The sequence below is a fragment of the Alexandromys fortis genome, unplaced genomic scaffold, assembly GCF_014885135.2.
Source record: "Alexandromys fortis isolate MF-2015 unplaced genomic scaffold, M_Fortis_MF-2015_v1.1 scaffold_159, whole genome shotgun sequence".
Classification (NCBI taxonomy): Eukaryota; Metazoa; Chordata; class Mammalia; order Rodentia; family Cricetidae; genus Alexandromys; species Alexandromys fortis.
The window spans coordinates 2,764,069-2,791,990 of record NW_026068031.1 but is presented as its reverse complement, the minus strand read 5'-3'; the positions used below and the strand labels follow the sequence as shown (position 1 = coordinate 2,791,990).

Below are 27,922 nucleotides of genomic sequence, written 5' to 3'. Positions count from 1 at the left end.
TCAAGAGCTCTGACAAGTGATTGGTTAGGGCCAATGGACAGGCCCGACCTGTGGTGGGCGTGGCCTAGCGGCTTGACTTCTCGGACGCACTGGCAGCCCCAGACTCGGAGAACTGGGCCGAAAAGCTGGTGGGCCATGGCGTCGGCGGTGGCGGCAGCGGCAGCAGTGCGGACCCGGATCCTGCAGGCGAGTGAGGGTGGCGACGAGGGACCGTGATGTTAGGAATGAGTCCTTACCGGCCCGACTCTAAACCATGCTCCTGCCGGACAAACTTAGTGGCCCAGCTCCTTTGCAGACCTTCGTTCCACCAAACCCGTGGGTCCGGGTTGCCACTCTGTACCGTCTCTGGCCTTGGATCCAGCCCCGGAGCGTCAAGCTTGGCGCTCCGTCTTTTCACTCCTGAGTCTTTTCCTTTTCTGGCTCTGACCCACCCACCTCTCGTTAAGCTCAGTCCCTGCTGTCACTAGCTGGCCTCTTTCTCTCTCTGGTTCCTGCTAAGGTCTCTCTTTTACCTCTGCACCAGCTAACTCTGTTCCCCAGGAACTCCCCGTTTTGGTCACCTTTTATAGAGTACTTTTCTTTGCCAGGAGCCTCCCTTCCCCCATCCGACCTCTGTTAATAATCTGAGGTAAGGGGGCGGGGGAGCTCACTAGGGACCTGCAACGAGGGTCAGCGAAGGAACTTTGAATCGCCTAGAAATAAATGTACCCTAGGTTTTCAAATCAAAGGCAGCCCTTTGCTAGCTGTTTTCACAAACTATCATGGTTCCTAGTGTGTTTCACAAGTTCTGGGGTCAGGTTAAACTTTCTCTGCAAAGTTAAACGGAGTTAATTTTTAGAGTTAAATAAGGGCACATTGTTAATACTGCTTCGTTCAAAAGACTGAACATTTCCCAAACAGGTGGTAGAAAATGAAAGCCTAGGAAAACACGTTCCCAAAGCCAGCTCCTCAGGTGCCAGCATACCCTCCCCTCTGCCAGACTGGGATGGGAACCCCGCAGAAGCCAGCCTAAGGGCAGCTATAGAGCTATTACAGAAGCTTCAAGCCTGTGATCCCAGCTTTTGTATAGCCTCTTCTGTGTTTGCACCTTAGCAAGGACTTAGAATATGAAGCAAGATTTACTATGTTCCTGGCAAGATTCATAATCCTGCATTAGCAACATTGTCTCCTTATGCATCCAGCCTGGGAAGGTCCTCTATGCTGATGCACTTATATAAAATTTTATTTCTGTTCATCAGGTTTCTATGAGTTCTACTGCAGAAATGTGTGTGTTTGTTAGATTATCGGTGGAGTCACCAGAAGTTCAGGGTTGGATGTGCTGTTTAATGGGCCAGTGTGGAGGATGGGTTGGAGGCCATAGAGGGCTGGCATGACTCCACTCCCTAGTTCTATTCTGGTATCTTTTTCTAGTAAGAGAGACAGCATTTGCAGTCCGCATTTTCCATTACCAACCTCTTAAAATCCTTTATAGAAATTGCCCCCACCCCCGTTCATTGTTAGCCCATCACCAGTGGAGCAGAATCTCTCTTCCCACGCATGTTATTTTTTAAACAGATATAGATTTTTTCTTTTTAAAAACCAATTTGAAGAAACCTCTGAACTGACTTGAGGAAAGGCCAGAACTAGTTCCTAGACAACTAGGGGTTACTGTAACGTGACACTCTGATAGAGGCTCATCTGAATGGCCGTGGTGGCTCATGTACACAAGGCCAACTCTTGGAGAAACTGCCACAGGAAAATTTCATGAAACTGCTTCAAAACCAGCCTGGGAAGGGAATCAGCCAGAGAGCAAGAGGGGAGATGAGGAGGTCAGTTGAAGACGAAAGTGACAAACAGCATCGTCTAATGGTACGCCTGAAAATGCTGTAATGAAACCTATTACTTTGTAAATAGTTACTTAAAAACTGAGAAAAAAGTAATTTCTAAACTAAAAAGTAAAACTGGAAGCTGGAGAAAGCTCGAAGGATAAGTAAGAGCACCTGCTGCTCTTCAGAGACCCTGTGTTCAGTTCCCGGCACCCACACTGGGTAGCTCACAACTGTCTCTTAACCCCAGCTTTAGGGGATCTGCTGCCTTCTGTACCCATCCATGTTGCATACCCTCGCATATACACAAAAATTTTTAAGAAACTTAACAAAAACAACAACAACAAAACACCTGGGTAACATACTAAATCCCTAGTACCAGAAAAGGGGAAAAGAAAGAAAAATAAACAGAAAAAATTTTTCTAAATTTGACAGCCATGACTATCAGAGGACTGTCAGAAGAAACTAGGAAGGATCAAACTCATGTTTTCAGAGGGGCTTTTAATTTTTTTTTTAGGCTAGCATACAAAGTAATGAGTGAGTTTTCAGTGAATTTAAATATTCGGCCTATCTTTTCTGTTTGGGGACTAGTAGAACTTAGCCTAAATGCTCTGCTTTGTGTGATATTATCTTTCCCATTCAGAGATTAAACAAAACCAGTCTTAATGAAACCCAGTGACCTGCCTTGTTGATGCCATGCCAATCTGCAAATTTAACCCTAACTCAACTTACTTTCTAGTTTTCAGCATATCTGTGAGGATTAGAATTGAAAGCGCAGTGAAGTGAATTGACCGACACTTCAGGTCACTGACCCACGCTCACCCAGTTAGTAACTGACGGAGCTGAGAATTTAGGACTTAGACCTCGGCAGGCCTTTCTTCCTTTACACCGTCCTAGACTTTGAACATACTCCCAACTGTAATGCAAGGAAAGCGCCAGACAATTGGAGGTTTCCAGAGCACTGAAGGGTGTAGGGAAATGAATCCCAAACTCAACCGGTCTAAGTCAGCACAAGCTAGGGGAGAAGACAAAGGAAACAGAAGGTAGGGAGTTAGTATCTAGAGCAGTGGTTCCCAACCTGTGGGTCATGACCCCTTGGCATTGAGCGATCCTTTCGCAGGGGTCACATGTCAGACATCCTGCCTATCAGACATTTACATTATGATTCCTAAAAGTAGCAAAATTACAGTTAGGAAGTAGTAATGAAAATAATTTTGTTGTTGGAGTTCACAACATGAGAGAGTCGTATTAAAGGGTTGCAATGTTAGGAAGGTTGAGAACCATTGCTCTAGAGAGCGAAAGTCAGGCTAGTTTCTTCAGGAATGGTGCTAATGAGTATTTCATAGGAAATGCGAAACAGATATGAGGTCTGACCCTGCAAAAACTACATGGTGATATTTCATGATAGTGGGTGTACTTTCTGCTTTATCTTCTTTACATGAGGAAGACTGTGTAGGTTAAAACATAAAAGTAACTGACCTGAAATGCTTAAATTAGCTGATGCGTGCGCGTGCACTTTTTATGCTTAAGGGAGAACGCATGAAACAATATTACCAACAAATTATTGCTTGAGAAGGATTCATCCTTTGAGTCTGTGAAATAGTAACAAATCCTCAGTCTGGTAGAGGGATTAGGCTAGGGGCAGAGGACACAATGGTCTAGTGATCTAAAGAGAGAGACACTTAGTAACTAAACAAGCTGCCATCCTGTAATGTGGAATGAAAAATGGAAGAATTTGGGTGCCTTATGAACTCCACGATTAGGTGCTTACCCCATACCCGAGGTTATGACTTCCTAGAAGACATGATGGCCAACTAGAAACCTGGGGGAGTAAAGAATGAACCAGGCAAGTGGAATGAAACAGAGTCAGACAAGATGGACAAAAGCAAAGAAGATAGAACTTGTCCAGAAGGCGAAGCAGGATAATGTCCGACTCCAGAAAGGCTGGACTATAGCGCAAGGAGGAAATAGTGCTTGCACCATGAGACTGGGGAAGCAGAAGTACTACGCACGCACGCAGTCTTCTGAACAGCACCGGGGTGCTAATCTTGATTGTAAGGGCAGCAGAAAGCCACTGGAGGTTTTGTTTGTTATGTTTTTTGTTCATTTGTTTGTTTTGCTGTTTTGTTTTGCATTGCTGAGAGAAGAACACAGGAACTTGTACATGCTTGTTACTTTACCTCTGAGGTACACTCCCGGTGGAGTTCAGCATAAGCGGGTAGTCTAACCTAATTTCTCTTAGAAAGACCCTCTGGGCCGGGCGATGGTGGCGCACGCCTTTAATCCCAGCACTCGGGAGGCAGAGGCAGGTGGATCTCTGTGAGTTCGAGACCAGCCTGATCTACAGAGTTAGTTCCAGGACAGGCTCCAAAGCCACAGAGAAACCCTGTCTCGAAAAACCAAAAAAGAAAGAGAGAAAGAGAGAAAGAAAGACCCCCTGATTATGGAATAGAAACTATATTCAGAACTGGGAATAGTGGTGCATGCCTTTAATCACAGCACTCAGGAGGCAGAGGCAGGCAGCTGTATCTCTCTGAGTTCAAGGCCAGCCTGGTCTTCAGAATGAGTTACAGGACAGCCAGGACTACACAGAGAAATGCTGTCTCAAAAACAAAGAAAAGACGGGGGGGGGGGGGGGGGGGGGGGGGGGGGGAAGGAGAGAAAGAAAAACAGAGAGAAGGAGGGAGGAAGGAAGAAAGGAACAACTGGATTCAGAATATGTAAGATTGGAGACTATGAGACTTATTAGGAAACCACTATTGGAATCTGAGAGACAGCCATGGTAATGACTTGGAAAATGACAGGGTGAAGAAAGGAGAGGGCAGTGTGTTCAAAGATTTCTAGGAAGATAGATTGCCAGGACAGGTTTAGTTCACTGATAAGAGAAAGGGAGGTGATGAGGTGACATGGTCAGCCAGGTAACTAAGGACCCTTTGCTCAGGTAGGTGGGCTGTAGGAAGTAGAGCAGACTGGTGGGAGGAAAGGGAGGAGTTCAGCTATGAAAATGGTTCCATGGTCTACCTGAAGGAGAAAAGTCTGGCTGGGAACTGCAGCCGTGGGGATGATCAGAGCCTAACGAGGCCACTGGAGTCGTTGGAGTCTCTCAGGGAGAGTGTGTACAGAACAAGAAGAAAGCAAGTCCAGGGCTGAGCCTTGGGCAACTGATGTACTGTCCATGAAGATGAGAATAAGCCAGTAAAAGAGACTGGGAGTGGACACAAAGGGAAAAGGGGGTGGGGAGTAGATTAGACACCAGGGCGGCGTAGAGACAAGTGACAAGACTTCAAGAGATGAGAGTAATGAACCCTGTCACGTCTGCTGTGAGGCCAAGTCTAAGGAGGACTTAGAAGGATATAAAAAGTCACTGATGTTTAGTCATGAAGGTTGGAGCAGATTGAAGAGTTGATGAGAGTTGTGTAAAGATAATTAAGAGAAGAATATCCAAGATCTCACAGTGAAGAAAAAAAGCCGAAAGGTCACTGGGATTTTGCTTTGCTCTCCCCAACTCCCTGGTCCTCGTGATCTTCATCAAAAGAATGCAAGGGAGACACACACACAGTGTAGTACAGAAATGAAACTCTCTATTGGTGCAAGTGTGCAGTGGCCAAGGGGACCATTGTCATAAAGCACGCTGTCAAGAGGCAAGAGTGAGCAGCGGACAAAGAAGGCACCATCCCAGCTTCCTATTGCTTGAATGTTTCTTAAGTCAACTTTTGTAGCATATGTTGAATATGTTTAGAGGGACAATATGAGACTTAACATTATAGTTGAATCTCCCTCCTTAGTTCCCTGATTTTATTTATTTATTTATTAAAGATTTCTGTCTCTTTCCCACCGAGTTCCCTGATTTTTTACCTACAAAATAGCAACATATAATCCTGCCATGAGGTACCTATACCATTTTAACAAATAGCTTCATTAAAGTGAAGTGGACACAAAATAATCTGTACATAGTTTACATATAGCATTTGGTAAGCCTTAATGCCTGTGAAAGTATCACAAAATAATAAAAATAATTATTATCCCAAAACTTTCCCTTTAGCTCTCCTGACTGCTATTCCTCTCACCCCGGGTAACTATGGATCTGATGGTGCTATAGATAAGCTGCTAGCACCAAGTTTTGTTTGTTTGTGTTTTGTTTTGTTTTGTTTTTCAAGACAGGGTTTGTCTGTAGCTTTGGAGCTTGTCCTGGAACTAGCTCTTGTAGACCAGGCTGGCCTCAAACTCACAAAGATGCACCTGCCTTTGCCTCCCGAGTGCTGGGATTAAAGGCGTGCGCCACCACCGCCTAGCTTAGCACCGAGTTCTATATAAGTGAAATCATCTAATGTTTTATTTCATTTTTTCCCCCATAGAACAGGGTCCAGATTGACACTGAATATATGTATGATCCTTCGGCTTCCTAAAGAGCATCTCCATACTCAACAATTGCATTTTAAAATTTTACTATTAACATATATTCTATAAAAAATGGGTTCTACTACGATACTTTCATATATATGCACTTTGATCATATTATCTAATAGTGGACGTTTGAGTAATTACCAAATTTGGGGCTAATGAAAGTAAAGGTGTGATAAATATTTGTTTTCAAGTATGTGAATATATATTTACATTTTATTACTATTTAATTTGTATCCACATTGACTATAGACAATATTATTTATGGTTTATTACATTAACATTGATTTATTCTGTCTTCAACGCTTACTTTAGAAATATTAAGTACTTTTGTTAGATTTGTGGTGACTGTATTTTGCAAAATATAATGACTAAAAAAATTCTTTAAATCAAGAGTTCCCTGGAATTGCAGGACATTCTTTTTTTTTTTTTTTTTTGGTTTTGTTTTTGTTTTCGTTTTTTCTTCTGGAACCTGTCCTAGAACTAACTCTTGTAGACCAGGCTGGCCTCGAACTCACAGAGATCCACCTGCCTTTGCTTTTTTTTGTTTGTTTGTTGTTTGTTTGTTTGTTTTTTGGTTTTTCAAGACAGGGTTCCTCTGTGGTTTTGGAGCCTGTCCTGGAACTAGCTGTTGTAGACCAGGCTGGTCTCGAACTCCCAGAGATCCTTCTGCCTCTGCCTCCCAAGTGCTGGGATTAAAGGCATGCGCCACCACCCAGCTCCGGAACATGATCTTTATGATTTATTGTTTCCATAACTTTCTGTGTCTTCTAGTTTATTCTCAGGATTTTTTTAAAAAATATTTATTTATTATGTATACAATATTCTGTCTGTATGTATGCCTGCGGGCCAGAAGAGGGCACCAGACCCCATTACAGATGGTTGTGAGCCACCATGTGGTTGCTGGAAATTGAACTCAGGACCTTTGGAAAAGCAGACAATGCTGTTAACCTCTGAGCCATCTCTCCAGCCCCTATTCTCAGGATTTTTATTTGGTTAGTTGTTGGGGTTCTTTTTTGTATGTTTGTTTGTTTGTTTTTGTTTTTTGAGACAGGGTTTCTCTGTGTAGCCCTGGCTGTCCTGGAACTCACTCTGTAGACCAAGCCAGCTACTCACAGAGATCCTCCGACCTTTACTTCCTGAGTGGTGGGATTAAGGTCATGCACCACCAAGGCCTGACATTTATCAGATTTTTGTTTTGTTGAAAATAGGGTTTTATACCGGGCGATGGTGGTGCACGCCTTTAATCCCAGCACTCGGGAGGCAGAGGCAGGCGGATCTCTGTGAGTTCGAGACCAGCCTGGTCTACAGAGCTAGTGCCAGGACAGGCTCCAAAGCCACAGAGAAACCCTGTCTCAAAAAAAAAAAAAAAGAAAAGAAAATAGGGTTTTAGGGGCCTGGAGAGATGGCTCAGAGGTTAAGAGCATTGCCTGCTCTTCCAAAGGTCCTGAGTTCAATTCCCAGCAACCACATGGTGGCTCACAGCCATCTGTAACGAGGTCTGGTGCCCTCTTCTGGCCTGCAAGCATACACACAGACAGAATATTGTATACATAATAAATCAATTTTAAAAAAAAGAAAGAAAATAGGGTTTTACTGTGTAGCCAGATTGTCTCCAACTCACAGAGACTGCCTGTCTGCCTCTTGCGTGCTGGGATTAATGTGCCACTGCACCTGGCATTTACCAGACCCTTCTTAATCCCATAGGTTTCTTCTAAAGTAAGCTCCACATGGTACCCAGCATCCTCCTTCTCTTCGTCGTCTGTGGTGAGTGTTTTGAGCTCTAAAATAGACTTCTGAGAAGGAATCCGTGTAATTTTCAGGCATTTTCTGTTCATATGACTGTGATCAAAAAACTCTTAGTTTGCCTTGAGCTTTTTTTATTGAAATTTGTGTGTTTTATCTTTTTTTCCTCTAGCCAACTGTAAAACTCTTCATTGATGGGAAATTTGTTGAATCCAAAAGTGACAAATGGATTGACATCCACAACCCAGTAAGCAAAACTTTTTTGGGGACTTAAACCTACTAGCCCAGAATTTGGGGAGCAAGGGGCTGTGGGGGGTGGCTTTGGGACTCTCCTATAAAGCACAGTGTTGCTTCTGTGAGTAGATCAATGTGGGGAAGGTGAGGCACTGGCAATAAGTGATGGCTTCTTTTCAGGCTACCAATGAGGTCATCAGTCGGGTCCCTCAATCCACCAGAGCGGAAATGGATGCAGCTGTTGCAGCCTGCAAACGTGCTTTCCCTGCATGGGCAGACACGTCCATTTTAAGCCGTCAGCAGGTCCTGCTCCGCTATCAACAACTTATTAAAGAAAACCTGGTAAGGACTTGAGTGGTGTTTCTAGCCTATCTCCTAGGATACATTGGTCACCTCTTCAAAGACTTGTTGAGCTGTCCTGTAACTCTGCAATACAGGAGGACATTGATCATGGCCCCTTCCCTCATGACCTCATGAGTTTTCTCTCTCAGTTTTGTCTGTCCTTGGAGGAAAATAGGGGCAGAGCTCAGTGGTAGAGTTTGTGCTTAGTGAGCATGAACAAGACCCTGGATTGAGCCTGGCAAGGTGGTTCATACCTGTAACTCTAGCACTTGGTAGGTGGAGGCATGAAAATCATGAGTTGAAGGTTAGCCTCAACTACAAAGTGAGTTTGAAGCTAGCCTGGGCTACATGAGATCTTGTCTCAAAAAAAAAAATCGGCATCATCAACAACAAAATCATGATGTATATTCCCACTATCAAGAAAGTGAGTAAATAAAGGAACAGCCTTGGATTGGTTTTTATGTGTATGTTTTCTCTCTAGAAAGAAATTGCCAAGTTAATCACACTGGAACAAGGGAAGACTCTAGCTGATGCTGAAGGAGATGTGTTCCGAGGCCTTCGTAAGCTGGGAGCCCCTACTGGGACTTGTGGGAGAGGTCAAAAGACAGTGGGAGATTTACCCCAGAGTAGGGAGGTTGATTCTTTCTTTATGTAGATCTTGTATCCTGTGGTATCTTTTTTCCTTTGTTTTGATTTGTTTTTTGTTTTTGTTTGTTTGTTTGCCGGCTCCAAAATTATGACATGGAGAGTTATTATTAGTTATGAATGTTTGACCTTATCTTAAGCTCCTATTAGCTCTTTTTTTTTTTTTTTTGGTTCCTACTAGCTCTTATAACTTAATTTAAACTGTTTTTCTTCATCTATGTTTTGCCTTGGGGCTTTTTACCTTTCTTTCCTTGTGTATGTCCTATTCCATGTCTGGCTGACTGGCAGCTGCCTGGCTAGCTGATCCCAGGTGTCTCTCCTCTCCTCCCCTCCCCCTCCCTCCCCTCCCCTCCCCTCCCTCCCTCCCTCCCTCCCTCTCTCTCTCTCTCTTTTTCTCTCTCTCTCTCTCTCTTCCCCCACCCCAGCCTAGATTCTTCCTCCCACTGATTCTGTCAACCCAACCCTGCCTTTCCCTCCTTTGCCTAGCTATTGGCCATTTAGCTTTTTATTAAATCAATCAGGTGCCTTAGGCAGGCAAAGTAATACATCTTTACATCATTAAATAAATACAGCATAAGCCGGGTGGTGGTGGCGCACGCCTTTAATCCCAGCACTCGGGAGGCAGAGGCAGGCGGATCTCTGGGAGTTTGAGGCCAGCCTGGTCTACAAGAGCTAGTTCTGGGACAGGCACCAAAGCTACAGAGAAACCCTGTCTCGAAAAAACAATAACAACAACAAAAAAAAGCAGCATAAAGAAATATAACACCACTTTACATAGTTAAATATTCTGCAGCATAAACAAATGTAACACATTTTTACATAGTTTAAGTACTATTCCACGAGAGTTTTATGTCTTTTGAGGCAGAGGCTCACTGTGTATCTCTCTGGCTGCCTTGGAACTTACTAGGTAGCCAAGGCTGGCTCTAATCTATGGTCTTCCTACCTCATCCTGCCATGTGCTATAATTATAAGGTGTGTACTACCACACTAAGCAATACCTTTAAAAACATTTTTAAAGGCGATACTTGTTAGGTACCTTTGAGACTAATATACTGGGTTTCAGGGGGCTTTAATATATTTATTTTAAGAATGCGAGATTACTCTATCTGCATGTGCACGTTTTTGGCAGAAGAGGGCATCAGATCCCACTAGAGCTGGTAGTGAGCCACCATGTGGTTACTAGGAATTGAACTCAAGACCTCTGAAAGAGTCAGTGCTCTTAACCACTGAGTCATCTCTCCAGCCCCTTGGGATTTTTTTTAAAGCTCAAATGATGTTTCATAACATATGCACTGTCTTTCTTACACACTCAGAGAATCTGTTTATCTAATCTCCCCACATGGAAGGCCAAATCACTGGTCTGACCCACCCCGTATTCTCAGAATTGGATAGAACATAACAAAGCTAAGTAGTATTCAGTCTGTGTCTTCTCTCTTCTAGAGGTGGTCGAGCATGCCTGTAGTGTGACATCCCTCATGTTGGGAGAGACCATGCCATCTATCACCAAAGACATGGACCTTTATTCCTACCGGCTGCCTCTGGGGGTGTGTGCAGGCATTGCACCATTTAATTTTCCTGCCATGATCCCCCTTTGGATGTTTCCTATGGCTATGGTTTGTGGAAATACTTTCCTAATGAAACCATCAGAGCGAGTACCTGGAGCAACTATGCTTCTTGCTAAGTTGCTTCAGGATTCTGGTGCCCCCGATGGAGCTCTGAACATCATCCACGGACAGCACGAAGGTAGCTTTTTTATGTGTCTACTTATCTGACTCCCGAAGGGATGAAGGTGTTCAGTATTGGTTGGTAATTTTAATGTTTATTTATGTGCATGTGACTCTCTGTGTGTCTGTCACATATATTGGGTACCCAAAGAGGCCAGATCAGGGCATTGTCTCTCCTGAAGCTGGAGTTTCAGGTGTCTGTGAGGTGCCCAGTATGTGTGCTGAAAACTGAATTCATATCCTCGAGAAGAATGAGACGCATTCTCAACCACTGAGCCATCTCTCCAGCTCCGTGATTGGGGATTCGAGGATGAGGAAATTAGCAAGGGAGGATTTACTAGTAGTCACTTCCATGTTTTAAGGTCATGTATCTTAACCGTCTTGCCATTAGGACGGGTTAAAGTAACTAGGTAGTAGCGTGTTCCTTACTCTATACTACATGTTAGGATACCTGAAAAATGGACTAGGACCAGACAAAGATAAGATTAAAGAGAAAGTTCATTTTCTTGTTTACTATCTCAACAGCCCTTTAAGGAGGTATTATTTTTAATCTTACAGATGAGAAAATGAAGGCAGAATGCAGTTAAGTCATTTGCTCTAAGTAACACTACCAGAAACCAGGAAAATTAGGATATGTCTAATCAGGAAGGCTGGCTCTGATTCTTACTTTTAAATAGTGTACCCTATCAGAACCTCTTGCATGAAGGTCTAAGTATCAGAGAATCTTAGACATAACATATTCTTAAAGGATAAAATGAAAGAATTGAGTTTTGAAAGAACATTATTTTATTTGAGAAAAATAGAAATTGTAGTCTTATGGGCTGTCAAAATGGATCAACATGTAAAGGCACTTGGTAAATAAACAAGATTCCTGGAAACCATGTAAAGGTGGGAGGAGAAAAGCAATTCCACAAAACTGTCCTCTGATGTCTACATGCACAGAGGCACACACATCATCAAAACCATCACACACAGGCACACAATAATAAAAATAACGTTTAAAGAAATTATGACTTTCAGAGATTAGAAATGTTTCCATTTAGAAGTGTTTCTAAAATACTAATGAGAATAAATAACAAATAGAATTTGTAACTTAAAGACAGGTGTGAAGGCACATGACTGTCAACCCAGGACTTGGGAGACAGAAGCCAGTGGATCTCTGCATGAAATAAGAGCACATCACAGTGGGATTTCCATGTAGATATGTTTGAATGTTAATTCACAGTCTGGGAAAGGGGTGATTTGCTGTGTTGATAAGCCTACAGGCTTCTTTATGGTAATAATTTATTTTCTTTTTAAAGCTGTAAATTTTATTTGTGACCATCCAGACATCAAAGCAATCAGCTTTGTGGGCTCCAACCAGGCAGGAGAGTACATCTTTGAAAGAGGGTCAAGAAATGGCAAGAGGGTTCAAGCCAATATGGTAATTTCTTACTCCCCTCACTCCTCAAGCTTGGCTGTGTGTCTATGGAAGAGCTAGGGATTGTCCTCAGTAGTCAGGACACTCATCCATGTCCCATGAAGCCAGCATTTGTCACTTCATCCTGACTGTCTTCCCCTTAGTCCCCGAACCTTGTGAAGTTTAATTCTGTTGTGGTGACCATCTTTTATCATATACAATTACTCTTGGTAACAAAGGACATATTCTTCCTCAAAAATGTTACTCAAATTCTTTAGTCTTTAGCATTAACAGCCAAATTTTCTTTCTAGACTTTCTTTCTTGATTCTTTTAAAAGTATACTCTAACTATTATTGATATGGCTTAAAAATATGATAAAGATACAGTTATCTTTATTACTGTTGTTGCTATTTATCGTTACAACAACCAGTTTGTTAAGGGGCTGGAAAGGGACTGGGTCACATTAGGTTCATGTCCTCATATAATACATAGTTTACTTTTGTAGTTTACTATTATTTTGTCTGGCTTGGTTTTGGTTTTTTGAGACAGGGTTTCTCTGTGAGTCCTGGCTGTCCTGAAACTCACTCTGTAGACCAGGATGCCCTCAAACTCAGATAATCTCCTGCCTCTGCCTCCTGAGTGCCAGGATTAAAGGTGTGCGCCACCACTGCCCAGCTTCTACTAGTCTCTTGTCAATTTGAAAGTAACAGCTTCCCCGCTCCCAAAACCATCTTGTAAATGGCTTTGACCTAAATAAATACATACCAGTTTCTCAAGGATATTAAAATAAATGGAGCCCTGTTTAGTATTGCTTAGACTTCAGCACTATGAAAAATAGTCTCTGGCCTGTGCTACAGAGTGAGTTTAATACTAGCTTTGGCAACCCAGTGAGACTCTGTCTCAAAGTAAAATGTTTAAAAAAAAGAGATATACCTCAGTGGCTAACACTTCCTTGGCATGTATGAGACCTAGGTTCAATTTCCAATACTGCAAAATTTAAAAAAAAAAGCCATTTTAATCTTTGTTCAAAATAACAAAAGATACAGTCTTTCCTTAAATTCTCATTTTATATATCATATTCTTTGCCTAAGTTCTGGTTTAACTTAATTTAGCTAAGAAGACCTGTCCACTTTTCGCATTCCTTTAGGGTGCCAAAAACCATGGGGTAGTCATGCCAGATGCCAATAAGGAAAACACCCTCAACCAGTTGGTTGGTGCCGCATTTGGAGCTGCTGGCCAACGCTGCATGGCTCTTTCAACAGCCATCCTTGTAGGAGAAGCTAAGAAGTGGCTGCCAGAGCTGGTGGAGCGTGCCAAAAATCTGCGAGTCAATGCAGGTAACCAGTCACCTGCCAGGTAACTAGACTTTGCTTCCCTGGCACTAACTTCTTAGATCTGGCATTGGCTTTGCCCAGGGGAGCCGTTCTGTACTCTTCTACTGCTGCCTCTCTTGAACTCTACTTGTCATTCAGAGCTATTTCAGCAAATTTTTTGTTAATATCAACCTTGGACCCTTCTGCTTGTTCTATAGGAGACCAGCCCGGAGCTGATCTTGGCCCTCTCATCACCCCCCAGGCCAAAGAGCGAGTCTGCCGTCTGATTGACAGTGGAACAAAAGAGGGGGCTTCCATCCTTTTGGATGGGCGAAAAATTAAAGTCAAAGGCTATGAAAATGGTAACTTTGTTGGCCCAACCATCATCTCCAATGTCAAGGTAAACAACTCTGGATTATTTCACAAATTCCAAAGCTGAGAACACCTTAGAGGTGAAGACTATAACTCTTGCCAGGATTGCTCAGTTATTCTGTCTGAAAGCTAAATAAGTCTCCCTGACTTCCAACCAGAGCTCTTTACAATGGATGGCACATGTCCTGGTTTGCTTTCTATTGCTGTGATAAAACATGACTAAAAACCACCTAGGGGAAGCCAGGATGTATCTCTTTTTGTTCCAATCACATGCCAGTCTGATGGAGGTAATTCCTCAATTAGGGTTCCCTTATCCCAGCTGACTGGAATATGTCAAGATGACACAAAACCAATCAGTATGGCAGACTCTCCCTGGAAGATGAAATATCCTCAGCCTTGCGAAAAGGAGTCTGTCACAGTTATTCTGGTGCACAGTACAAATCAACCACAAGTTTGTGGCTGTGTTCCAGTAAAATTTTATTTATGGACATACACTTGGACTTTATAATTTTATGTCATGAAATAGTCTTCTGAATTTCTTCCTAACCATTAAAGAAAAGGTAAAAACTATTCTTAGCTTGTGGGCTGTATAAGAACAAGCAGCTGCCACATCTGGCCTACAGGCAGTAGTTAAAACCCTTTGTGTTACATTTCCCTTCCCCACTTGCTCATAGCTACCGTAGTGCCCCATTCAATATATTAACTACCTAGGATTTATAGACTATCTTACCCCATGCCCAAAAGTTAATTTCATCTTTACTAAAATGAAAAAAAGAGATCATCAATCAATTTTATATGTCAAAGTTTGAAAGTCTCTCAGCTAACATTTATGATGAAATTGAGCTTCATCAAAAAAAAAAAAAAAACAGGCTTTTTGTTGTATATCCTCACTAACCCTGAAAGATCACAGGTTGAAGTTCCTTGCCACAGAACAGCAGAGGAAAAACTTATTGGCAACACACACAGTTGGCTAGATATAATGGTGAAGGCTGTTTTGAATGTTTAACTAGAAACCCAGGATCAAAATTGGAGACTTATTTGAAAGCAAAGGAATGAGTTTGAGAATGGGTGTTTGGTTACAGAGCACTCAGCAAGGAGTTTCTAGAAAAGTTCTGGTGTACTTAATATATGTTTGTTCATAAAAATGACTTTTCATGTAACTTTCATTAACAACGTATGAAAAAAGTTGTACAAGTATTAAAAAGGAAGCTAGTAATGGGTCTTGAACTTGAAATAGGGCACTGAACAGCAAAGAATGCAAGAATTCCAAGATATTTATATGATGGGAGTGCCAAAAGTTTCTGCCTTTTGAACAGAAGTAAGAGAAGATGGAAGATTACTAGCCCGAAAGCTGCTTGTGGAGTCAGGGTGCCAAAAATGCAAAAGTACTCAATTTAAAAGGCTGACTTCTTTCTGGATCCATCTCTCCTGACAGCCAAGTATGACCTGTTACAAAGAGGAGATTTTTGGCCCAGTTCTTGTGGTTTTGGAGACAGACACACTGGATGAAGCCATCAAGATTGTAAATGACAACCCATATGGAAATGGAACTGCCATCTTCACCACCAATGGAGCCACTGCACGGAAATATTCTCACATGGTGGATGTCGGACAGGTTTGTGAATGGAGTCTTTGAAGATTCTTATAACTAAGAGGACAAAACAGTACACAGTGATCAGTCAGCTGCAACTTGTTTGAAGACTGCACCTTTAATTGCCCATAATTCCCCATCCTTTCCTCAGTAATAAAAATTCTTAGGGTGAAGCACAGGGTGCAAAGATGACTACTCAAAAATTGCTACTTCTAAAAAAACCAAACCAAGCAAAATCTAAAATCCAAAGAGAAAATAAAATTGGTCTCTGTAGTCTTTGTGCTTCTATATGGACTCTCTGTGGGTTGAGCTGTGATCAGTACTTGATGTACATTTGTTCTCTTTAGGTGGGCGTGAATGTCCCCATTCCAGTGCCTTTGCCAATGTTTTCTTTCACTGGCTCTCGATCTTCCTTCAGGGGAGACACCAATTTCTACGGCAAACAGGTAACTTTTGAGTTGGAATTTTCTTTTCCTTTGAGAAACTTTCTTGAACATCTTCAGAGCAAGATTACATAAGGAAGGACCGGCTGGCAGCTGCTGTGGCATCATCTTTTCTGCTCTGTTTCATAGGCCCCTAAAAAAAGATTTAAAAGTTAACAAAATTTTGCCAACCCTCTTCATGAGTAACTCAAGGCAGTAGGTTCAGAGAAAAGAGTATAAGGAAATCCAAACCTCTGTATAGATCATCTCCTTTTTCTGTGACCCTCTGTCATCTGAATGACATCTGACCTCTGACCATTTAGCATGTCTTGGCTTAAAGATCCTCGAGCTTATTCTTATACAATAAATTATCCATATATTAAGTGGGGTGGGATTAAACATAGGTCTTGAATCTGTACACTATTTTAGGTTTGCCACTAAAGTGATTATAGTACATTATCACTGACTACTAGAAATAGAAATTGCTTAATACCAGTAACTTTACCATGTTACTTCAGTTTCTCCTCATAACATCAATAAAAGGTATTTGTAGTATAAACATTATCACAGACAGGGCTCAAGAGTTAGCCATAGTAAAGGGTAGAAGCAGGATTTGAGCAAAGTCTGTTGACCTTGCTTCTTAGCTTGGAAATAGAGTGGCCTGAAAAGTTAACAAGATTACATCACTTAGTTTTCTGCTTTGATACCCTTATGCTTAAAATTCTAGCTTTAGTATATTAATGATGTCTAAGGTTTGACTGTTTAGTGTGTGGCAGATATTATGTCAAGTGTTTTTATTATTTAATTCTTTGTGTGAGAGATGGGAAGGGCTATCCATTCGGAGGTCAGAAGACAACCTTGGATGTCGACCCTTGCCATCTTGACTCCTTGTTGTTTGCCAGACTAGCTGGCCCTTGAGCTTGCAGAGAGCCTCCCATCTCACCACACAGAATTATTGAAGCTTGCTACTGCACCTGACTTTTAAAGGTTCTGAGAATCTGAACTCAGGTCCTAATGTGGCAACTGCTTTACCCACAAAGACATCTCCCCAGATTTATTTTTTTGGAGACATGGTCTTATATATCCTAAGATGGTCTCCAACTCACTGTTGTAGTTAAGGATGACCTTGAACTTCTGATCCTCCTGCCTCTACCTCTTGGATCTTAGAATTATAGTTATGTCATACCATGCCTGGTTTATTCCATGTTGGAGATTGAATCCAGGGCTTCATGCATATTAAACAAGCATTCTACCAATTGAGCTATATCCCAGCCCCATAAATGTGGTTTTATTTGGGAGAGGGTTGTTTTAATTTTATACACACACACACACACACATATATATATGTATACGTATGTATGTATGTATTTTGCCCACATACATGTCTGTGTACTGTGTGTGTAACTGATTCTCACAGAGGCCAGAAGAGGGTGTTGGATTCCCCTGGAACTGGAGTTACAGTGGGTACTGGGAATGAAACCTGGGTCCTTTGCAAGAGCGGAGTTGCTATTAATAGCTGAGCATCTCTCCACACCCCCATAACTGTTTTAAGTAGACTGTCTCATGAACATTGGATTTTGTTGCACCAATCACTCAAATAGGAGCCTGAGTATGTTAGCATCACCTTCAAAATTAATTTGAAGTTATATACTCCTAGAAGTATACACTGACTTTTTTTTTTTTTTTGTCCTTTTTAGGGCATCCAGTTTTACACTCAGCTAAAGACTATCACATCTCAGTGGAAAGAAGAGGATGCTACTCTTTCCTCACCTGCTGTAGTCATGCCTACCATGGGGCGTTAGAAGCAAGTTCTTCAAGACTCAATACAATCTGAGTCATTTCCCGTCATTCTTGGCCACCTTCACTTGCCATCTTTGCTCAAATCAGATCCATGATAATGGAATATGATGCAACTAAACTCTTTCTTAGAACTGCTAGTCCCTTCAAAGTAATAGGGAGACGGCAGGGAAACACCAGTGCTGTCTGCACTTGCTCTCTGTACTTCTGTTCTGGAGGTAACTTGTAATTGTGAAATGCTTACCTGGAGTGAGAGCTGAGAACTGTCTTCTAACAGTTCTTCTGATGACTTGGAAAGGAATGCCAGTGTAGGGACAGAGTTCCCAATAATTGGAAGAACTCTTGGATAGGGAAATAGGAAGTAACAGTTCACCCTCAGGTTGAGCCTCAAACACAGCCCTCCATCGATTCTCACACTTTATGTTCTCTCATCCCAACATTGTGACAACTGCTGCTTCTCTGCTCAATGCCACTTTCTTCTTGTTTTGATTCATAACCACTTAATTCTATCATTGTCCATATTCTTTTCTTAAAATACTTCTCAAAGATACCTCAGGACGCAAACAATATGTTAGCTTTTTGTTATGTGTGCCATGTTTCATGGTTCGCTTCAGCAATCATTATCAATACTCTAGCCATTAATACAGATGCAAATAAATCCTTAGAAAAATTATATTGCAAGTTATTTTTTACCCAGAAATCAAAGAATGTTCCAATCATGAAAGTGGGTAAGATTCTTTGCCTTAAAAAAGCCTAACCTATTTTTTTTTTTTTTTGGTTTTTTCGAGACAGGGTTTCTCTGTGCCTAACCTATTTTTTATTTGCCAAATTTTGTGTTATTCTTTCTTTTGCCAGCATTTCTCATTAGTTGATACTTTTTAATGAAAGATCTTTTCAGATAGAATAATCGATTGGGCTACAAGAAACTTACAAGTTTCCCTGCTTTGACAGTACTTGGCCATCACTTCTTCAACTGTCTTTCAACTTGCCTCTCTGATAATCTAAACCTTAAGTCAGAAGAGGCTTCTGTGCTGAATAGAGTAGTTTCTGGCTGTCTGACCTGTCTGAAGCCCAGCTTTCTGAACTAGACGGCTGCTTGCTCTGCTAGCTTAATCCTCAGTGCTGAGTGAGCTGTGGTACCGATCATTTATTTTCCTCTGTTCTGTACAGTCACGTGGACAGTGCTGCTCTGGTCCACCGGGTTATTTGGTGAGTTAAAATAAAGGTGGTGAAAAACCTTGAAAATTCCTACTCTGTGGGCATAAGATTATTAGGGTATCCTCATCTGGTAGAATTCAGAACCTTCAATCATTTTAACAAAATACAACTCAGATTTTTTGTTTTCCATCCTAAAGTCAAGTAGAAACTTGTAGTTTGTGATTATAACACCCTGTGTTTTCTTATAAAACATAGTTCATACCTAATTCAATCCAACAACTTTGGGCTGGGTTGAAAAGTGGTTATTATCTAAATTCCAAACAGAATTTAATTACAAAAAAATCTAATTATTTTCATTATATATAAAGGACAGTGCTTTTAAAAACTGCCGACTAATCAAAATTGTGTTACTTTAATTAGAATCAACTGATTTGGGCAGCTACTTATGCTCAAAGAGTTTGTTTCTTAGATGAAATCTACAGTTCTATTCAGGTTAGTATCACTAAAACAGAGAACCAGCATTTTCCTTTTTATTCTTTTATGATCTCATTTGAGTTTTGTCAGATTATGTACTGATTATGAATAACCAAGTACAAATAAAAAGTCCTTAAGAAAAAAAAAAGCCCTTGGGAAAAAATGGTCTTTTTCTTCCTTTGTTCTCCAGATTACAGTGATTTCTGTGTCTGGTATATGCCCAAAGCCAAGAACTGCAAGGATATTCTGTCTGTGCTCCTATAAAGACAGGAGGGCTGAGGGTTAGCTCCACAGGGAGGCACAAAGCTTCATTCACCAGCACTGAAAACAGTAATGCAATACACATTTTGACTAAGCCGCCTATTTCAGAAAGAAATCTATAGGTTCTTCAGGTACATATAATATGCCTTATTAGTATGGACATTGTTATAAAAGTTTCTATGGTCTCTTCCTTAAGAGCTGCTTGGGTAGTAGAGAACTGTGAACTAGCCAGACATCTTATAGTGAAAGGTAACAATGGTCTGATTAGATAGCAGATTCCTTACTCTGTCAAAGTCCTGTAATCCTTTAGAAATAACACCAGGTGACATCGTTTTATTGGAGTCTGATACTGGAGCTTGCTGGGTGATGAAGGTTTGATCTGGAAGGTTAATTTCATCCCTACAATGACAAAATAGTGCTGTCAACAGTCATACATGGAATTTGGTTCAGAACAACAGACTTGCTAAATCATTCTCACTTAACTCCAGCTATAAAATATCCACAAGGGACACTGAGATCAGGCTTTTGTTCATAACTCTGGCAGGAGAACTCTTACCCAGTTTCTTTCATTTCTTCACTGTGTGGAATAATATGGTCTGGAACAGGAGGCTTAGAGCTCTGCTTGTATTTCCTGTGATGGATAAACATCAATAAACAAATGAGGCATGTCTTCTTGTGCCCTTCCTATTTCAATACCCTTAAAATGAGTCAAATTTCAGTTAGATAAGGTTTCCATTTTAAGAATGAGTTTTATACACACAATATATATATATATATATATGCACACATATAAATAAAACAAATATATAAAAATACATATAAATAAATATATATAAGCAAACATACAGTTTATTTTGGTTTTGGTTTTTTGTTTGTTTTTGTTTTTTTAAGACAGGGTTTCTCTGTGTAACAGCTCTTGCTGTCCTAGAACTCTATAAACCAAGCTGGCCTTGAACTCAGAGATCTACCTGCCTCTGCTTCCCAAGTGCTGGAATTAAAGGCATGCGCCACCATTGCCTGGCTAAAATGTGATATATTAAGTAATGGAATATAATAGCTTAGAGTTAAGACATGTTGAATTCCAGAAACAAATATCTATGGAGAGAACCATAATGGAGGTCCTCATGTCATGTCATGGACAGTGAGTAATGACTAACAGCGAGGCTGAATGAGAGAACTGATCAAACACCCAGGACGTTCCCTTCCCACAGTGGATCCGTGGGTAAAAGTACTTGCTGCAAAAGCAAGAAGACATGAGTTCAAATCTAGCATTTGGAGGAGGATACAGGTAGATCCTGGGAACTAAACAACAAAAAAGAATTTATGTCAAGTGAATGGTTTTCGGTTGTTCTGAGATAGGGAGAGTGGCTTCCAGTTCAACATGAACCTAAGGATGAACTGAACTCCTGATCCTCCTTCTTCAACCTCTGGAGATAAGAGGCATTATATAGATTGGGGAATCTTGTCTTCATTGTGAAGATCAAGAAAGTTCTGACAAAGGAAAAGCTTGAGCCAATAATACCCAAGTTAACATACAGAAAGGGTAAAGAGCGACTTGAGGGCACATATAAACACAGACACACACAGACCCTCAGGACACAGAAGTTAGCCAGTGGTAACAGGCGCAATATACTTCAGAAAGTGCAGGAATGTAATTGATTCATTATTCTGAATGAGTGAGCTTATAGAGATCAAGTGCTATGGAATAATCCTTCGATACACTATGAAGATATAGTACTCTCATTGGTTAATAAACAACTGACTGGCCAGTAGCCACACAGGAAGTATAGGTGGGACAGCCAAATTGAGAATGCTGGGAGAAAGAAAGGTAGAGTCAGTGGAGTCACCAGGAGACACAGAGAGAGCAAGACATGCTGAGGACAGGTAAAGCCACAAGCCACATGGAAATACATAGATTAATAGAAATGGGTTAATTTAAGTTGTAAGAACTAGTTAATAATAAGCCTGAGCCATCGGCCAAGCATTCATAATTTATATTAAGTCTCTTGTGGTTATTTGGGGGCACCTGCCAGGATACAGGAAAACTCCCCCTACAATAAAGAATATCATATGTTGACTTCTCAAGAAAGTCACAAACGCCACTCCTAAACTTGACTTATGCAAGTGTGAAGAAAATAGCATATACATATTCAAATGGTGGCAACAATAAATACTCTAGTAGTTAAATATGAAAGAAATCCTTAGTAAAACACTAATAGTGCCTAAGTGATTGCTAAGTCATTTATTTTAGCTGTTTACTGTTTATACTCTATGTAGGTCAATTACAAAAGACTATTGTTGAATTCACAGTTATAGTCAATTGTGAACTTTTACTAAGTTCTTAATTATTACTATTCTAACTTGAGGTGGAGGCAGATCAGGAGTTCAAGACTAGCCTTGGTGACAAAGTGAGATAGAAGCAACCTGAGCTACATGACACTCTGCTACAAAACAAAAAACATCAGCCTAAAATAATTTGTTCATCTCTGCAAACCAATGTAGGCTCAACAGTTAAGTTTTCCTGAAGGTGGGGCTGGAGAGATGGCTCAGAAGTTGGGAGCACAGGCTGCTCTCCCAGAGATCCTGAGTTCAATTCCCAGCAACTACAAGGTTTTTCACAACCACCTGTAATGAGATCTGGTGCCCTCTTCTGACCTGCAGATGTACATGCAGGCAGAACACTGTACATAATAAATAAGTCTTTGAAAAAAAAAAAGTTTCCCTGAAGGTGCCTGCCATTCAGCCCATCAGTGATCCTTAGGAAGCATCACCTTAAATGTCTGAGATTTATTTTCTCTCTCCCATTTCCACATCTCCTTTAGTTTTTGTGTTTAATCGTTTATCTCCCAGTCTTTGTTTATAAGAGTTGCAACAACTGAGCAAGTAGCTAAAGCCTTTCTGGTTCTTTAATGTATTTCTGTAATTCTCAATAGCAATACAGTCATTGTTCCCATGTGGCTTCTAGGTTTGATAACCTGACATTTCATTACAAGAATGGGAAATTACCTCGCAGCAAAACCATTCATTTTTGCAAAGAGCAATCTTAAGACTTTCTCCTTTTGCTCCCAGGTCAAATCTCTAATATCCACATTGTTTTGAGTACTTGGCCTGAAAAATTAAAAAAAAAAAAAAAGGTGAAAAATGTGACCAAAGAAAACTGACCAGATAGTATATAATGATTTCAAAGCAAACTGACCAGATAATATATAATGATTTCAAAGCCAACTGTGCACATTACAAAATAATAATTTGAAAAGGATCATCAGCACGCTGGCCAATGCAAAATGTTCTATTGTCATGAAGTGAAGTACTGTGATCTGAACTGGCAGGTTACAGTGGGCAGACTACAGTGCTGAAGAGAAACTCTGATACAGTCTAAGCTGCCTCGGACATCCCACTTTCTATGGTAGGAGTAAATCTTTAGATATTTGGAAATTTTGAGACTTTTGGTTAATAGTGATGTAGGGGCATGGATTGAATGCCCTACAATCCATGGAACATTTCTGCATGACAGTAGTTAACTACAAAGAATTATATTTATTTTTTAAAAGTTATATAGTTGTTGTTACCTATTAATTTTGTCTCAAAATAGTAAAGGAATAACATAAAAGGAATTGAAAAAGTATGCTTATTAAAAATGTTTAAACTAGCCTGATGTGGTGGTGCATGCCTGTAGTCCCAGCACTTGGGAGGCAGAAGCAGGTGACCTTTGTGAGTTTGAGGCTAGCCTGGTCTACAGAGACAGTTCCAGGGCAGCCAGGGCTGCATAGAGAGACCCTGTTTCAAGAAAGAAAAAAAAGGCCGGGCGGTGGTGGCGCACGCCTTTAATCCCAGCACTCGGGAGGCAGAGGCAGGCGGATCTCTGTGAGTTCTAGACCAGCCTGGTCTACAGAGCTAGTTCCAGGACAGGCTCCAAAGCCACAGAGAAACCCTGTCTTGAAAAACCAAAATAATAATAATAATAATAATAATAATAATAATAATAATAATAGCCACCTTTACAAATGTCTGTCATGAGAAAAGTGGGGATGGCTGCTAAGAACACACACAGCCTACACACTATGCCAAGCACAGGGACTATGAAGATAAGTCAGTTCCTGTCCTCAAGTAGCTTACTACAAAATCTGTCCAACAGACTGAATCTGCTCTTTTCTAGAGGAAAGAAGACAGGCTGTAGCCCTGGCCAGGAAGTTCTGTCTGTCCTGTGCTAGGACCTACTGAGTTCTCCCTTTTTCTTTTTAAAGGATAAGAAAACAAGGACACGAAAAGACAATATATTACAGTGCCATTAGTACCATTTTTCAGCCTCCATGAGATCCTGGTTCACACTATTGGTGCTGTGCTCTTTGCCATCAAAGGTCCTGATTTTGGGATACTCCGTTCTTCCCTCACATGCTGATCTCATTTTTAAATTGAAAGCAGCTTGTGCTATCTGCTTGTATTGCTTCCTGTTGATGAGAATCTGCTCCTTCACTTGGTATAGAGCATCGAGAAAGAACTGTTCCACTTCTGTCCTCTCGTCCAGGATGTTCTTAGCGAGCTTCTTCACTCGATTCATTTCCCTGTCCTTCATCTCAAGAAGCTGCTGCAGCTTGTCAATTTCTACCTGACCTGCTTGGTTCTCTATAATTGCCTTTTGCTGCAGTTTCAAAACTTCAGCCTCAAACTCTGTGGTCATATAGGTCAGAGCATTCTCCAAGCTTACCACCTTCTTCTGAAGAGTTTGGATTTGTGATTTCTGCTGGGTAAGTTGCATAATCTTTTCCTTAACCAATAGCTCATTGATTTCCTAAAAAACAGAAAGTAAGGTTTTTTTTCTTTAAATATTCTAGAACTTAAAAGTCCCTCAATAATGTTTTTATATTTATTATGTATACAACATTCTGTCTGTGTGTATGCCTGCAGTCCAGAAGAGGGCACCAGACCCCATTGCAGATGGTTGTGAGCCACCATGTGGTTGCTGGGAATTGAACTCAGGACCTTTGGAAGAGCAGGCAATGCTCTTAACCTCTGAGCCATCTCTCCAGCCCCCCTCAATAATTTTTTAAAAATTTATTTATTCATATTTTATGTATGAGTACTCTGCATGTATACCTGCACACAAGAAGAGGGCATTGAGTCCTATTACAGATGGTTGCATGGAACCATGTGGTTGCTGGGAGTTGAACTCAGGACCTCTGGAAGAGGAGCCAGTGCTCTTAACCACTGAGCCATCTCTCCAGCCTCCCTTAATATGTTCTGTTACCTAAGGGGATCTGAGCTTCATGTTAGGCTGAGGCAATTATTTTGATATCTCTGTGGGCAGAAAAACATCTTTAGATCCTTGCCTAGGCTTGTGAAAGCAATCAGCTGATTTTATTAATTAGGAAACTTACAAACTTCCTCTATAATTCCTTTTTCCCTTTTTTTCCTGCCAGAAGAGGGCACCAGATCTCATTAGAGATGATTGTAAGCCACCATGTGGTTGCTGGGAATGGAACTCAGGACCTCTGGAAGAGCAGTGCTCTTAACCACTGAGCCATCTCTTCAGTCCCCCTCTATAATTCTTACAAGGATACATATTATTAAAATCAATAAAATTGTGCAAAACCACTGGAAAGTCTATAAAGAAAACTGTAGCAGATTCCTAGTTGTCTATCCTAATGTCCATTTTCTCTCTCCCTCAAGTCAGTTGAAAATTCCAGGGTCTCTTGCAGTTCAGAAAGGACAGGTTGCAATATAAGAGAATTGGGGGGGGGTGCTTGCTTTTTTCCCCCCAGACAAGAGTTCTCTGTGTAGCCCTGCCTGACCTTGAACTCTTTCTCTGAAGACCAGGCTGGCCTAGAACTCAAGAGATCCATCTGCTCTGCTCTCAAGGGCTGGAATTAAAGGCATGTGCCATCACCACCCAGCTGAGATAGAAGAAACAGGACACCTGGCAAGATTTTTAACAGAGCCATTTTTTGTTGCTTTGTTTTTGTTTCTTATCTTCCCTCCTGTTGTCTGGAGTAACCTTTAGGTCTCTTGTCAGCCACCCTGGCTACAGGGTACTCAACATACACAAACACTAAAATGAAAAAATGTTTAAGAGTAAGAAAGATGTCTTGGCAGTAAAGAAGAGCACTTGCTATTCTTGTAGAGGAACCAGGTTTGGATCCCAGCACTCACATGGCAGCTCACCACTGTCTATAACTCTATTCCCATAGGATCTGAAATTTTCTTTTGGCCTCCACAGACACTGCATGCACATGGTGCACAGACATGCATACAACAGGCAAAACAACCATACACACAAAATAAAAATACTTTTTCCAATATGCTACAGAGAATTAAAGAAGACAATCCTGATCTGAATCGCTTCCCTTCAAGCTTCCTTTAGGATGCTTTATGTTGTGATACCACTAATGTGAGGTCAGTTACAGACAAATTAATTCCTAAATGATTTAGGATCCAACAATAAACAAAACCAAATGAGTATTCTAAGGTATTAGAGGAGGAGAGGGTAAGAATTATGTTTTTATTTCTGATGTATTTGCAAAATAATGCCTAACATGTCTATAAAGTCATTTAGTAATTAATCTTTTCAAATAATACAATTATCAAGACAGAAGGAAAACAGCACTACTACCTTATCTATCATTATTATGCTCGATTCTTGGTATTTACCAACATAATTCTTAAAAAAAAGAATGAAAATCTAAATGAGAGTGGGAACCTTTTGGTGTAAAAGGCAGGAATGACTTTCTTGTAACTTCTTGGAGTTTTTCTGTCGCACTTCAGCTTCCTTCAAGTGGTATGTAAGCGCCTTGTGAAGATACACGTTCTCTTTGAAAACATTTCTCCCGGCACTGTTCAACTGCCTGAAAGATATGTAGATTTAAGAACCCAAAATATAGGCCCAAGATTCTTGTATGTGGTGGGGGGCAGGAGGGTGAGTCAGGGTTACTCTATGTAGACCAGGCTGGCCACAAAATCACAGAGATCCATCTGTCGCTACCTCTAGAGTGCTGGAATTAAAAGTAGGCATCACCACACCTGGCTCATGCCTAAGTACTAGAGAACAATGTCAGCTTTATCCTCCAAACATTATACTGACCACCACTAGGCCGGGTAGGTGAGTTTGGGGGAGAGCAGAACACCGGACACATATGACACTACCACAATTTAGCCTATGAGTAACTACTCAATAGGTAGATGGTGACTTTGTGACTAAGTTCTTCCTCAGCAATAAGGAAAAATCTATGTGTTAGCTGGCCACTATTGTACAAGTTGTTTGACAACTTGAGCTATAGCAAGAACCTGTCTCAAAAAAAAAAACAAAAAAAAACCCTAGGAATAGTGGCATCCCTTTAATCCTAGCTATTCAGGTCAGGAAGCTGAGCAGGAGGCTGACAAGTCCATGCCTGCTTGGGCCACCTATCCTGTACAAGGCTGGCCTTAGCAATTAAGCAAGACTATTTCAAAAAGTGAAGGGAGCTTTGGGGTGTAGTGCAGTGGTAGAATGGATGTGCACGCCTGGTTTTCAATCTCTAGCACCTCACACGCAGTGATGTGGCACCAGTTTCCCATGCCCTCCTCTATCCATGTCATACGATGACCTATAGAACTCCACGGTCACAGAGGTACAAGATGGAAGCAGCCCAAGTTCCTGCATCACCACCTGAAGAAAGCTGCCAGACTCATCATTACATTAACAGGAAATAAACCATCGAGACCTGGGGTTCACTGTTAACATAAACACACTCTAGTGTTATTACATAAATATATATATATATAATCTGACAATTCCATAAAGTTGCTCAATGGCCCTACTTTAGGTGTGTTTGGAATGGCCTCACTGTGCAGTCTAGGCTGGCTTAGAATAGGTGACGCTCCTCCCTCAGCCTCCTGAGTACTGGGATTATTTTAAGTGTGTGTCACCATATCTGGATGGCCTATTTTTTTTTTCATGAAATTTATTTTCTTAAGAATTCTTCCAGGGGCCTGGCGGTGGTGGTACACGCCTTTAATCCCAGCACTTGGGAGGCAGAGGCAGGCGGATCTCTGTGAGTTCGAGACCAGCCTGGTATACAGAGCTAGTTCCAGGACAGGCTCCAAAACCACAGAGGAACCCTGACTCGAAAAACCAAAAAAAAAAAAAAAGAATTCTTCCAGGGGCTGGAGAGATGGCTCAGCGGTTAAGAGCATTGCCTGCTCTTCCAAAGGTCCTGAGTTCAATTCCCAGCAACCACATGGTGGCTCACAACCATCTGTAATGAG

The 27,922-nt window shown here is 41.2% G+C and overlaps 2 protein-coding genes across 2 annotated transcripts; one reads left to right on the top strand and one right to left on the bottom strand.

Moving 5' to 3' along the window:
- Positions 1 to 40: 40 nt before the first annotated feature.
- Positions 41 to 19,571, top strand: Aldh6a1 (aldehyde dehydrogenase 6 family member A1). Its single transcript, XM_050164497.1, has 12 exons — positions 41 to 186; positions 7,914 to 7,973; positions 8,125 to 8,199; positions 8,367 to 8,528; positions 9,010 to 9,088; positions 10,614 to 10,916; positions 12,199 to 12,320; positions 13,444 to 13,633; positions 13,828 to 14,009; positions 15,417 to 15,596; positions 15,920 to 16,018; positions 17,692 to 19,571. Exons 1-12 carry the CDS (start codon positions 136 to 138, stop codon positions 17,794 to 17,796), a joined length of 1,608 nt encoding a protein of 535 aa, XP_050020454.1. The 5' UTR covers positions 41 to 135; the 3' UTR covers positions 17,797 to 19,571.
- Bbof1 (basal body orientation factor 1) lies at positions 18,526 to 26,512 on the bottom strand. The gene is made up of 5 exons (XM_050164512.1): positions 26,379 to 26,512; positions 23,980 to 24,473; positions 22,691 to 22,792; positions 20,241 to 20,315; positions 18,526 to 20,083 (listed from the first exon to the last, which is right to left on the bottom strand). The coding sequence occupies exons 2-5, from the start codon at positions 24,438 to 24,440 to the stop codon at positions 19,909 to 19,911; spliced, it is 813 nt and encodes a 270-aa protein (XP_050020469.1). The 5' UTR covers positions 24,441 to 24,473; positions 26,379 to 26,512; the 3' UTR covers positions 18,526 to 19,908.
- Positions 26,513 to 27,922: the final 1,410 nt, after the last annotated feature.